The sequence below is a fragment of the Lepus europaeus genome, chromosome 6 (genome assembly GCF_033115175.1).
Source record: "Lepus europaeus isolate LE1 chromosome 6, mLepTim1.pri, whole genome shotgun sequence".
NCBI lineage: Eukaryota > Metazoa > Chordata > Mammalia > Lagomorpha > Leporidae > Lepus > Lepus europaeus.
The window spans coordinates 86,333,335-86,347,654 of record NC_084832.1 but is presented as its reverse complement, the minus strand read 5'-3'; the positions used below and the strand labels follow the sequence as shown (position 1 = coordinate 86,347,654).

The 14,320-nt window shown below is 39.3% G+C and overlaps 1 protein-coding gene across 2 annotated transcripts in view; it reads right to left on the bottom strand.

Moving 5' to 3' along the window:
* RNF17 (ring finger protein 17) overlaps nucleotides 1-14,320 on the bottom strand; it is a 111,986-nt gene that overhangs the window by 46,988 nt on the left and 50,678 nt on the right. For both annotated transcript variants that reach the window (XM_062195398.1, XM_062195399.1), the window contains exons 12-16: nucleotides 10,508-10,697; nucleotides 9,205-9,373; nucleotides 7,924-8,114; nucleotides 6,431-6,572; nucleotides 1,557-1,710 (exon numbers count right to left, since the gene is read on the bottom strand). In XM_062195398.1, the coding sequence (XP_062051382.1) occupies nucleotides 1,557-1,710; nucleotides 6,431-6,572; nucleotides 7,924-8,114; nucleotides 9,205-9,373; nucleotides 10,508-10,697 (846 nt within the window). The remainder of the gene's footprint in view (nucleotides 1-1,556; nucleotides 1,711-6,430; nucleotides 6,573-7,923; nucleotides 8,115-9,204; nucleotides 9,374-10,507; nucleotides 10,698-14,320) is intronic.

The window sequence follows — 14,320 nt, the reverse complement described above, 5'->3', positions numbered from 1 at the left end:
TCGCTGTCTCATCTCACTCTCCAAAGCTGGTGCGGGGGCTCTTGGCTGCTGGGGTCCTGAGTTCTGAGCATCTATATCCTCCTCACAGATTCACAGTGTCCCTCTAATTGTAAAGAGTGCCCTCTGCCATTTACTCCCTAACTCTTCCCTGAGATTGCACTCTCTCCATGCTTTTAAAACTATCTTCCTGTAGACTAGAGCGGTGAGCTCCCTCCCTATTCTGCCATCTTGGTGCTTACTCTACTGCTCAGCTTTCGATGAGAGCCTTGTTCTGCTTCAACCCATGGTTAAAGAAGAATGGGGGCCGGTGCTGTGGCTTAACAGGCTAATCCTCCACCTTGTGGCGCCAGCACACCGGGTTCTAGTCCCGGTTGGGGTGCCGGATTCTATCCCGGTTGCCCCTCTTCCAGGCCAGCTCTCTGCTATGGCCTGGGAAGGCAGTGGAGGATGGCCCAAGTCCTTGGGCCCTGCACCCGCATGGGAGACCAGGAGAAGCACCTGGCTCCTGCCTTCGGATCAGCGAGATGCGCCGGCCGGCCGCAGCGGCCATTGGAGGGTCAACCAATGGCAAAAAGGAAGACCTTTCTCTCTGTCCTGTCTCTCACTATCCACTCTGCCTGTCAAAAAAAAAAAAAAAAAAAAAAAAAAAGAATGGGAAGTGGGCACACAGGGAAAGATAAAACATGAGAAGCAAACTTGCTGAGTACAGCCAGCTCTCAAGGTAACTAATCCAGTTCATGAGAGCTAACTCATACAAGAAAAATATTCTATTCATGGGTGTCCCATCTCCATGATCCAAACACCTCCCAACACTGGAACATTGAAGACCATGTCTCAACATTAGTTTTGGTGGGGACAAACCATATTCAAACCATAGCAGAACCTAACACAATCACCTAAGCTGCCTATAACATTTATTTTCTAAAACCACAGATGTGTGGTATGTAATAATTTTTCTCTTATGCAATGCTAGGGAAGCAGTCACAAACTTCCCTAATTAGGTTGCTATTATCTGTCCCATTTTCGTAAATCTTGTTTCCATTCCTACTTTTTATTTTTCACATTATTTTATAAATTGAATTCAATTACTAGACTGAAAAATGAAGTAGAAAATGTAGAGAATGATACTGAAAAAAAAAAAAACCAACATCTTGGTAAATCCTCAAGAGCATGTTATATATTAAATAGTAGGAAAGCTGACAGGACACAAAAGATTGTATCTTTAATTTGTACCTCAAAGAACAACACAGCATGGGAAAGACATGAACAGCCAATATGAAGCTAGTTGCCACCAGTTTTTGAATAATGAGCTTTTGCTGCTTTGTAGTGTCTACTAGTTTTCTAGCCAGATTCCCAATGGTTAAGTCCTAATTATGTCAAATAAAATCTCTGGAGCCAGAAATTCACTTCAAGAGTATCACAAAGCTTTCTAAAGACAAAGGACAGAGAAAATGGTAACATCAAATACCACTTCTGAGATTTAGTTTGTACCAACTCAAATTACAATAGTTTTGAAGTATAACATTTCCCTACAGAAACAGTGTGTACTTTCTTACCTGTTACTTTTGCTCTGTACCAAACTCCATCTTCAAATTTAGCTACACAGGCTTGATCTTGAACTGGGCAGAGGATTTCCAGGTTATCCCCATCTTCACTTTTATAGAATTCCTCGATTTTTTTTAATAGTAATAAAAACTCCAGATTTTCTATCTAAAACAATAAGGGGATAAAGCACTATAGTTCCATGGGAACTAAAATTGAAATGCTGAATGTATTACAGCATTGTTCATAAAATTATGAAACACTAAAACTGGAATTATACAGAAATATATCAATTATATAATTTAGTTAAAATATTGCATATTATACAAAATTAACATACAGATGTAACTAAAGTATCATTGCATCAGACAATAGCATATATTCTTCTAAATCTTATTCTATATACATATACACCTCCCTCCACTTCTGTTTCTAACAAAACCAGACTATACCATACATATTAAATAACCTTCATGTTTCTATCAATTCTATTTTATTTTAGTAAATGTTCCTATTCATACTTCTAAGACCACATTTTCCCTAACGAATCCAAACCTGTATCCGAGATTACACATTGTTTCTGGTTATCTCTAACTCTTCAATAATTTAGCCCAGTTGTTTAGAAGACTTTGTTGTGTTGGAGAGAGTAAGTTATTTTTCTGCAGTGTCCCACCTTCTGGATTTATGATTTTCATGATACTATTTTGCTCTATTCCTCCACTGAATAAGGGTCTTGCTGTTGGGTTTTTGAAAAGTTGAATGTTGTATCTCACAGTTTGATGGATGTTAGCCAAACCTTTTTGGCTAGATTTCAGCACAGATCATTTTGTAGACTCAAGCTGCAATACATCAGAAAACATCCTTCCCTCTCCCCACGGTATAGCTATGTTTTCCCCTTGTGGTGCTACTCTGACATTAGACAAATGCCCAGTTTATCAATCATCTCTCTAATGGTTTCAAAATAATTCTTTAATTCAGGTTTTATGAAATTACTGTATTTTTGAAAGAAATAGAAATTTCTCTTATTAAATGTAGCTATTTGGTATAGTCTGAAATTATTAAGTTCCTAAGTACCAAAAATAATAATCAAGGATAAATGTGTATTTCACCAATGTTAATTCTTCAGATTAAAAAGAATTTTTTTTAAATTCTTTTTTTTTTTAAATTTTTGACAGGCAGAGTGGATAGTGAGAGAGAGAGACAGAGAGAAAGGTCTTCCTTTGCCATTGGTTCACCCTCCAATGGCCGCTGCAGCTGGCGCATCTCGCTGATCCGAAGCTGGGAGCCAGGTGCTTCTCCTAGTCTCCCATGCGGGTGCAGGGCCCAAGGACTTGGGCCATCCTCCATTGCCTTCCCGGGACATAGAAGAGAGCTGGCCTGGAAGAGGGGCAACCGGGATAGAATCCAGTGTGCCGGTGCCACAAGGTGGAGGATTAGCCTGTTAAGCCACGGCGCCGGCCCTAAAAAATGTTTTAAAAGCTATCTCAAATGAGAATAAAGTAATATTTTGTTTTGTGAATGTAATTATGCAAGTGGAAGTTTTCTGAATTCCTATATGTTATTTTAAATTACTTTAAAACTACTTATCAACTTTCTAAACATTTACTTTTAATGGATATGACTCATATTTTTCCATTAACAGGTAATCCAAAGATGGCATTTAAAAATTTAGTAGTTGATGTCACTGAAGTAGAGCAGGAAGTTCTAAGTTTTTGTTAACACAGAAATGCTGGAAAAAAAAAAAAACTGTCCAAGGGCTCTGACAAACAGTCAAAATTTTATGGCAATAAAGCAAGTCCTATCAGGAAAAGTCATCTTCTAAATGGTAAGAAAATTTTGTGGCATTTTTGTGTGTTCTTGCCCCACTCCTCCCTAGAAGGCTGATGACTTGGTCTTGAGAAGTGGAACTCCAGTTATTGTTCCCTGTGATTCAAGAGAAGGAACTAGACTAGATTTTATATACAAATCACTACGCTTATGTGTTCTAACTTGCCTGGGGATCCCTGCAGGATTGAGACAAGGTACTTCTTACAACTTGGATCACAGGTGGGAAAAATTGCAGGTACCTGCTTGGAAAAGCTACTGATTTCTAAACTTATTACAAAACTACAGTAATCAAAACAGTCAATACTGCATGAAGATCAGAGATCTTGAAATCAAATAAAAATCCCAGAAGCAAGCATACATTCTGACAAGGAAATGACTGTCTTTCCAACAAATGGTGTGGGGAAACTGGTATTCAATGTGAAAGAATGAAGTTGGATCCTTACCTTACGTAACACAAAATTTAAATCAAAGTAAATGAAAGATCTAAATCTAAGAATGAAAACTGGGGGCTGGCCGGTGCCGTGGCTCAATAGGCTAATCCTCCGCCTGCGGCTCCGGCACACAGGGTTCTAGTCCCGGTCTGGACACTGGATTCTGTCCCGGTTGCCCCCCTTCCAGGCCAGCTCTCTGCTGTGGCCAGGGAGTGCAGTGGAGGATGGCCCAAATGCTTGGACCCTGCACCCCATGGGAGACCAGGAGAAGCACCTGGCTCCTGCCTTCGGATCAGCGTGGTGCACTGGCTGCAGCGCGCCAGCCGTGGTGGCCATTGGAGGGTGAACCAATGGCAAAGGAAGACCTTTCTCTTTGTCGCTATGCACTCTGCCTGTCAAAAAAAAAAAAAAAAAAAAAAAAAAAAAAAAAAAAAAAGGAAAGAAAGAAAACTGGGGGCTGGTGTTGTGGCGCACTGGTCTAAGCTGCCGTCTGTACTGCCAGCATGCCATACGGGCATCGGTTTGAGTTCCAGCAGCTCCACTTCCGATCCACCTGTCTGCTATGGCTGGGGAAAGCAGCGGAAGATAGACCAAGTGCTTGGGCCCCTACACCCATGTGGGAGACCTGGAGGAAGCTCCTGGCTCCGATCAGCCCAGCTCCGGCCATTTGGGGAGCAAATCAGTGGATGGAAGACCTTTCTCTCTGCTTCTCACTCACTCTGTAACTCTAGCTCTCAAATAAAAATAAAATTTTTAAAAAATGAAAACTACAAAACTCTTAGGAGAAAAACATAAGGAAAAAGCATCCTGTTGTTAGATTTGTTAATTATTCCTTGGATATGACACCAAAAATACAAGGAAGAAATAACAAATTGGACTTCATAAAATTAAATACTTTTGTGGCTCAAAGGACATGTCAATAGAATGAAAAAACAACCTAAAGAATGGGAGAAAATATATATAGTGATATCAATATAGTTTGGCAATTCATCAGGAAGTAAAACACAGAATCACCATATAACCCAGCAATTCCACCTGTGGATACATATCTAAGAACTGAAAGCAGTGCCCATAGCAGTATTTCTCATAACGGATACAAGATGCAAACAATCCAAATGTCCATCAACAGATGAATGGTTAAACAAAATATGGTACACCCACACAACTAAGTATTATTCAACCATAAAAAGGAATCTGATATATATTCAGAGATATAGATTAACCATGAAAAAATGCTTAAATGAAATAATCCAGGCCAGGCACCTAGAATAGGAAAATGCAAAGACAGAAAGTACGGTAGGGCTATGGGAGAGGAAATGGGATATTAAGTGTGTAATGGGTACAGATCTTCTGCTTTGGATAACTGCTATAGTTTGAGCATGATTTGGTTCCCCAACACACACAGATGGTTAAAATCTGAAGTCATAAGTTGACAGTATTAAGAATAGAAACTTGGTCCACAAGTATGGTGGACCAAACTGTGGCGTCTCAAAGTGGGGTTTTTGGGAGGCGATTAGTTTGGATTAAGTTGTTGGTGTGGAGTCCCCAGATCAAATCTTAGTGGCTTTATAGAGACTACATGGACATGAAGAATGAGCATGTTCCTTGTCTCTTAGCTCACCTCCTTTGCATGCACTCTGCCATCCATCGCCTTCATCAGACACTAACCCAATGATGCCACCCCATTTTGGACTATGACCCTGCAGAACTGTGAGCAAAAATAAGCCTTTTCCTGTATAAATTAGCTTCTCAGGTATGTTAGTTATAGTGATGAAAAGCTGGCAAATACAATAATGAGTGAAAAAGTTCTGGATGGCTGTACAACATTGCCAATGAACTTAAAGGCACTAAACTCCACCCTTAAAAATGGTTACAATGGTAATTATATGGCCTGTATATTTTACCACAATAAGAGTGTAGTAAAAAAAAAACTAATAAATACAAGTTCTAACTTAGTGCTCGATAAGCAACATTTACAACTCATGGAGGTTGTGGATCAGTGCTCAAGGTGAAAGGCTCAGAAGGTAACATGGCCCAGTTCAGTCCTGGCTCTACCCTTTCACAGATGGGTGACTTTAGGCAGGATACTTCATTCCTGTGATTAGAATCTTCACATTCAAATGGAGATGGTAGTACCTATCTATCAGGATTTTTGAGAAGATTATGAGTGAATTCACATAAAGTCTTAAGGTTCTTATGACAAGTGAATCCATATGAAGCCCCAGGAGGTCATTAAAGATGAGCTACTAGTATTAGATACCTAAACAAACGTATCAGTCACATATCCAAAGTTCAATATGATCAGAAAAAGGTTTATCATTATATTTTGATCTGCCAGCTTTATGTGCTTTGTTTCTAGCTTTCAGAAGGCAGCAAGAAGTATTTTTCCATTAGGTATCCTTCATTGTCCTTTTCCTCTGTATTTTACCAGCTTGCATGGATGAAGAGCTTCTTCAATTTACTATAAATCATGTGAACTTGTTTAAAGCTGCAGCTACTAAGAAATTAAAATGAATAGAAGGATGACAGTGGTTTGTTTGCTTTTACTAAAATTTGTACTGGTACTCATTCCTATGAAATTTTTCTACTTAAATTTTTTAAAAATTATCAAAGGAACATGATATACTTACCAACTGAAGATAGAAATCAGTAGGACTGTTTATATGACAAACCATAACAGAAACATTTGTCATTTCTTTAGGCAAGATAGGTGGATGATAGTGTAAAGTCATATTTTTTTCAGAGTGACTTCCTGGTGATTGTGACCTAAACCTAATTAAAGGCATAATTAAAAAATAAGAGTCATTTTCTTTTTCTTTTTAAAAATTTTTTTGACAGTCAGAGTGGACAGTGAGAGAAAGAGAGAAAGGTCTTCCTTTGCCATTGGTTCACCCTCCAATGGCCGCTGTGGCCGGCGCAGCGCGCTGATCCAAAGGCAGGAGCCAGGTGCTTCTCCTGGTCTCCCATGGGGTGCAGGACCCAAGCACTTGGGCCATCTTCCACTGCACTCCCTGGCCACAATAGAGAGCTGGCCTGGAAGAGGGGCAACCGGGACTAGAACCTGGTGTGCCGGCACCACAAGGCGGAGGATTAGCCTATTGAGCCGCGGTGCTGGCCAAGAGTCATTTTCTTAAAGTCTCTTCTTTCAGTGACTTATTTATATACTAATTCATTTATTTTTTAAAGATTTATTTGAGAAGGAGAATTACAGAGAGGGGGAAAGACAGAGACATCTTCCATCTGCTGGTTCACTCCCGAAATGGCCACAATGGCTGCAGCTGGGCCATCTGAAGCCAGGAGCTTCTTCTGGGTCTCCCACTGTGTGCAGGGGCCCAAGCACTTGGTCCATCTTCTACTGCTTTCCCAGGCAATTAGAGAACTGGATCAGAAGAGAAGCAGCTTATACACAAACTGGTGCAGGCAGAGGCTTAACCTACTACGCCATAGTACCAGTCCCATACTAATTTATTTAACAAAGTATTTCCATTCCAATTTTTTATCTTCTAACATAAAATTTCTTTGTATTATCTACATCACACTAGATTAAGGTGTCAATTTTCAAAACTCAGTAATTAACATTTAAATTTGTGTTATGACATTTTAGAGGTGGGATTGCATGTTGTACTTAGATTCAAAGCTGTTTCTGCTCCAAAGTATAATGTAATTCTGTGGTTTGTGGTAATGCCCAGTGAGGCCAGCTGAGGTGTCTTTTTGGCCCCTTCCAGACTTTAAGACTCTACTTGTATTTTCTAGAATGGAATCTGTCCCGGTTGCCCCTCTTCCAGTCCAGCTCTCTGCTATGGCCCGGGAAGGCAGTGGAGGATGGCCCAAGTGCTTGGGCCCTGCATCTGCATGGGAGACCAGGAGAAGCACCTGGCTCCTGCCATTGATCAGCGCGGTGCACCAGCCACAGCGGCCATTGGCGGGTGAACCAACAGCAAAGGAAGACCTTTCTCTCTGTCTCTCACTGTCCACTCTGCCTGTTAAAAAAAAAAAAAAAAGAAAGAAAAAAGAAAAAAAATTAAAAAAAAAAAAAAGAGAACCCCTGGCTTTTAAGGGCGAAATCTTCTATTCCCATTTATACTTAGAGCAAAGAATATTTAGATTTTACTAAGTTACTTACCTTGCGAGTTCCATAAATACTAATGCATCTCTAAGAGACACGGGCATATCACTACTTATTTTATTTGTTGGTGGTTTCTGCAGATCCACAATAAGCACACCATCTTCTTCTCTAAAAACTTTCATTAAAACAGCCTTGTTGTTTACCATTTTCAAAAATTCTAGTTTAGCTTCCTCTTCCCAGCCTTCACTCTGTGGAAATAAGTAAAATTACACAGTAATCACAGTTACAATTAGCTTTAATGCTAAAATGTTGTGCATTTAGCTGCAAAAAGATTTGCAAAGCCTGCAAATCTGAGCTGGCATCACAAACTTGAGGGCAAATTTTATATACACAGAATGTACACATACTTTGAGTTTACAATACATTCTCAAGGTGTCTATGAGTAGTTTCACTACAGAATTTAGCATTACTTTTGAATATTAACATAAAAATTATTAAAGATTTAAAATAAAAGAAACTGGTATTACACATGAATTTTCTACTTAAATGATGAAAATGAAAAAGGAAATTTTGAAAGAATGCTAGAAGCTGGGCTGATCTGAAGCCAGGAGCTTCTTTTGGGTCTCCCATGTGGGTGTAGTGGAGCAAGCACTTGGACCATCTTTCACTGCTTTCCCAGGCTATAGCAGAGAGCTGGATAGGAAGTGGAGCAGCAGGACTCGAATCAGCACCCACATGGGATACTGGTGTCACAGGAGGAGGCTTAACTTATTTTGCCACAGCACCTGCCCCTCCAGTATTTGGTGAATACTGCCACATGGCAGATGTGTTTACTGGGTGAATACAATGATGAGCAATGACACAGACTCCTGCTTCCATAGACTTTCTACTTAACACATTGCTACACATAATTTCAGTCCTCTAGGAATCTTCAATCTTGTTGGGGAACAGATATTCATGAATAGCACAAAACAGAAGGCAATATGAGATACAAATGATGGAAAAAGTCCCATGGGAATAGGAAAGAAATGTGTAGAAATATACACTATATTTAAAACTTATTTCTTGACATATAGTCAATTCCAAAATTTAGTGGTTTTCTTGGCTATTTCATCTATCACTATATTCATATATGCTTACTCAATTTCTCATTAAGAATATTTTCAATTGTGGAAACTGAAGTTCATGTCCCGTTACACAGATTATGAATGGCTTTTTATGCAAAATTAATCTACCAAAATAGTTGGTTCCTTGGGGCAGCACTTACCTATCTAACTGGCAATACAAAGCTAAAATTGGAATATTTAGCTTTTGAAGAAGAAATAATTTATCACTTACTGAATTCTGTGGAACAATATCTTTCAGTGAGCATGGCTGTGCTAATGGTGGGATATCTTTTAGCAACCCTTCAATGTATGGCTCAGACTTCCGTAGAACCAGACATAAATCATTTAGAAAAACATGCTGCTTAGAAATGTGTTCTGGTTTCACATGGGTACCACCAACCCTAAGAGAAATTCAAGTAATATTTGTTGAAAATTGATGGAACAAGAACATAAGCTTCAGCAATTTTAGCTCCTTGCCTGAAAGTAGATAAAATTCCCTTTTACCCCTTGAATGCTGCCTTCTTTCAAGAGACCAGCTCAGCCCCATGCCCTGTAGTTTTCCCCACCCCACCCTCTGCATTCTTTTCCAAGTTTAAAAGCCTGCAAAAAAACTGAAAAGCCTGTATGGAGAAATTCACCTCCAACTACTTCCTCTCCCTCCTCCCACCAGACCTTTAGCCCATCCTAAGATATAAAAGGCCCAGTTCACTGGGGGACTACGCTCTCTGCCACGTGTTTGTCCACACTGGCAGTTGGCCACTTCTGTGAATTTTTCTTGAAGAAATTCATTTTGGCTGTGAGTTCGTATCCTCTTTCTGTTCTGTGCCTCTTTTGCTTACCAAAAATAACACTTAAAACTTGAACTTGCTTTTCCCCTTAAAAGGTATGCTTTTCTAAGGTTACTTTCTTTAAATCTTCTAGAAAGTTAAATTCCAAATTCAAACTTTCCTACAATATAGCTTTAACACTGATTTTGTCCGTAGAATTAAATCTCAACTACTTTTATTTGAACTTTAAATATACTCAGTTTAAACGAAAAGGGTATAATGACCATCCCCTTCAAACATAAATCTATTTATAAAGCTATGATCATTAAATAGATCACGTTTTAGCTAACACTGGCCTTTACTACAGTTTATTTTTGTAAAAGACTCAGTAAAACATTTTTGAGTACCTACAGTGAAAAATACATTAATGAAATTACAAAAATCTAATTAAAAGTTAATCATCTAGCAGCTAACTATAATACTTTAAAGAATTCTTTGTTTAATTTCATACCTAAGGCAATACAGAAAGTATACTTTTGGAGTGCATCCAAAAGCTCCTTTCCCAAGCTCTTTATCTAGTAATACTGATATATGATAATATTTTACTTATTTAGAAAAACAAATAAGAGCAAAATAAAATGTAGGCCTTGGAAGTGAAGAACGACAAATTACTCCTCTACCCCTTTCTAGTTTCCTTCACTCTTGAAGTACCCCTCCCCCCAGAAATGTTTTAACAGTCCAGGAACACATAATTATAAAATATCATACCCTGTGACAATTAGGACTTCAGAATTTCCAAAGTCTACCATGAATATCTGTATTAGTGCAACTTCTCGGACTGAGAATTTGGTCAGACTACAAGATTTTCTTGTATTTTTACTTTCTATTGGAATTAATTCAGTGATAGTTCCTCGGCACCACATTCCATTTTCAACACTGTTGATGAATATTCTTGCACCTAAATAATGTGGGAGACAAATCATTACCAATGTTTATGGAGAAAGATACATAATTAATTTATAAACATACTTCAGTTCTACAGCTAATTTTTATTAAGTAGTACTGTGTCAAGTGCTATGAAGAAGTAGTAATTGTAACAGCTTGTTATACAGAAACTTACAAGCCAAATGGGGGAAAACAAAGAATACTTAGCCTGTAGATACTTAATGAGGACCTGTGTTTCATGAATAATATACATCAACAAAATGAGACTGTATTGCCACCAAAAAGCTCAAGAAAGGAAGAAAGGCAAATTACTGTAAGACTGTGTACTTAATGTAATAAAGATCATCTATTCTTGTGCATTTGCACAGATATACCTATAGATATGTACATACTGAGGTTTGTAATAAAAGATTTACCTTTTTTTGATAAAGGAAAGTGAAAGTAAAGAAACAATGAAGAGAAGCAGGTGAAATGGCAAAGTTAATACTAAGCAGTAAGGACTTAACAAAAGAAGAACACCTTAAGGAGGGATCAGCTATATTACCAATTAACACAAAGAAAAAAAGATCAAGGAACAAAGAGGCCTAAACATGAAGGTTTACCATGAACTCAGCAGTATTTTCAGTACTTTGTTTGAATTCACTTAATCTTCACAATAACTCTATGGAGGCGGTGCTTCCATGTCATAGGTAGGAAACTCAAATATTATGACTCAGAAAACATTACCCATATTGTAGTGTTTTGAGCCCAGCTAAAGGATGCTGTATAATCACCTCTGTACTTGGGTATTTCAAAAAGTTGGAATTAAAATGTAATTAAAAGTTTATTTTGGTGCAAAAGATTTGAAACCCGTATTTAATTTTTTTCCATGAAGTTTTAAGATCCCTCATAAACGTACAAAAGACAGACAGCTGAAAGACACATTAGGGCAGCCTTTTAAGTTCAATCAAAACATCTGTTTGGTCTTAAGGTTATCAGTGACACTTCTCTAATTCTTTTTTTTTTTTCTTTTTATTTTTTTGACAGGCAGAGTGGACAGTGAGAGAGAGACAGAGAGAAAGGTTTTCCTTTTGCCGTTGTTTCACCCTCCAATGGCCGCTGCGGTAGTGCGCTGCGGCCCGCGCACCGCGCTGATCCGATGGCAGGAGCCAGGTGCTTATCCTGGTCTCCCATGGGGTGCAGGGCCCAAGGGACACTTCTCTAATTCTAATACTCTATGTAACCAACATTATTTTGGATTTGAAAGCATATTGTACAGGGCCGGAGCCGTGGTGTAGTAGGTTAAACCTCTGCCCGCGGCACTGGTATCCCACATGGGGGCTGGTTCCTGTTCCACTGGCTCCTCTTCTGATCCAGCTCTCTTCTTGTAGCCTGAGAGAGCAGTGGAAGATGGACCAAGTGCTTGGGTCCCTGCACCCATGTGGGAGACCCAAAAGAAGTTCCTGGCTCCTGGCTTTGGATTGGTCCAACTCTGGCTGTTGTAGCCATTTGGGGAGTGAACCAGCAGATAAATACCTCTTTGCATTTAACTCTGCCTCTCAAATAAATAAATAGATCTTTTAAAAAAGTAAATTCTAGGCCGGTGCCACGGCTCATGAGGCTAGTCCTCCACCTGCGGCACCGGCACCCCAGGTTCTAGTCCTGGTCGGGGCGCCAGATTCTGTCCCGGTTGCTCCTCTTCCAGTCCAGCTCTCTGCTGTGGCCCAGGAGGGCAGTGGAGGATGGCCCAGGTGCTTGGGCCCTGCACCGGCATGGGAGACCAGGAGGAAGCACCTGGCTCCTGGCTTTGGATCGGTACAGTGCACCGGCCATGGCGGCCATTTGCAGGGTGAACCAACGGAGGGAAGACCTTTCTCTCTAACTCTGCCTGTCAAAAAAAAAAAAAAAAAAAAAAAACCAAAAACAAAAAACAAACCACCATTCTTTCTTCCAATAGGTAAAAGCCTGGTGAAGTTATTTGTTGTTCTTTTTAATGAAATACCCAGAACAAGAGGGTATCCTCCCCTCCCCTCAAGCACCATCACATTTCTTGTCTTATCACTAATTTCTCAAAATATAAATATTTAAATCAGTTATATTTTGATCACGCAAACATAATTAAAATTAACAACTTGAAACAAAAAGATGACTTTTTGTCTTAGAACTTTCTGAATCTAAACTGAGTTCTTTTGGGCATGTATTACATTTTAGAGAATTATTTTTAACTGTAGAAATGCAGTTTAACACTACACTTCCCTCCTCCTAGATAATAATTAAAATGTCATTTTTAAGTTTAAAATTATTCATTTTTTCCAAGTATATGATGATCCTTATCCACTGATTCTGAAAAGCTACATGGACAAGCTGACAGTTGATCACATTTTTAGCAACCATCAATATAAAGCTAAACAGATAATACTTTTTTGGTACTGGTTATATATAGGCATTGATTGCTATTAGCAGAATGAGAAAAATGCTCCCTTAATAAATCAGAAAAATCACATATTCACCATATACAGAGTATAATCAAATTCAGCCAACAATATTATAAGGAAAATAATCATAATGAAAACCTAAACCATGGCAAATTCTCACATACCCTGAGAGTTAAAACAGATGGTTTTTATCCTCCGTGGGGCCATAGGAATGGGTGTCAAAGCCTTACTATCTCACTTAAATATACAATGGTGGTCCTAAAATGCAAGGGAGAAGAGTGGTACTCTTAAGAATCATCTAAGAGGGCCGGCGTTGTTGTGCAGTGGGTTAACGCCCTGGCCTGAAGCGCCAGCATCCCATATAGGCGCAGGTTTGAGACCTGGCTGCTCCACTTCCTGTCCAGCTCTCTGCTATGGCCCAAGTCCTTGGGCCCCTGCACCCACAAGAGAGACACGGAAGAGGCTCCAGGCTCCTGGCTCCTGGCTTTGGATCGGCGCAGCTCCGGCTGTTGCGGCCATTTAGGGCCTCTCCTCTCTCTGTGTAACTCTTTCAAATAAATAAGACGTGTTTTCAAATACATGATTCTTAAAATTTATAGAAGGCATTGGACCTTCCGGTAAATGTTTTATTAAGTTCTTATCTAAGGGTTGAAACGGTTTGCTAAGTATTCATGTAATATTGCTATTGTCAGCAAGTGATCTAGGACTTGCTCCCTCATTTCTCTATTCTAAGCCCAACTTGTTCTTTCACTTCTCTATTCTCTTCAAGGTAGGGAACTAATTCTATTATGAAGGAATCTGTGGGACGCACAATTTAATCTTTAGACCTTATAAGAGATGGCTGACATTTTTCTGTAATAGCATAGCCAAAATAAGAACTTAACTAATAATCTCATAGCTAGATTCACATCGCCATCAGCGAAGTATACAGTAAGTAGAAAAAAAAACCTCCCTTTCAGACCAAAGGGAAAGAAAGTTTTAAAGTGAGAATATAATTTTCCTCATGGGCATTGTCTACCTTAGAAAAACTACTACAGAACATGCCTGTGACTATAGACTTGTAGTTCAGGCCACCGAAGATTAGAGATGGGACACGGGCACTCCCTTGACTTGCATCCTCTGGTCTGCTTTAACACAAACCAGGAGGAAAAGAAAGCTCGGCATCAGAAGCAATGGGTGGCAGGCCTATTACTGGCTGATCTGTGCAGTGATCTGCCCTCAA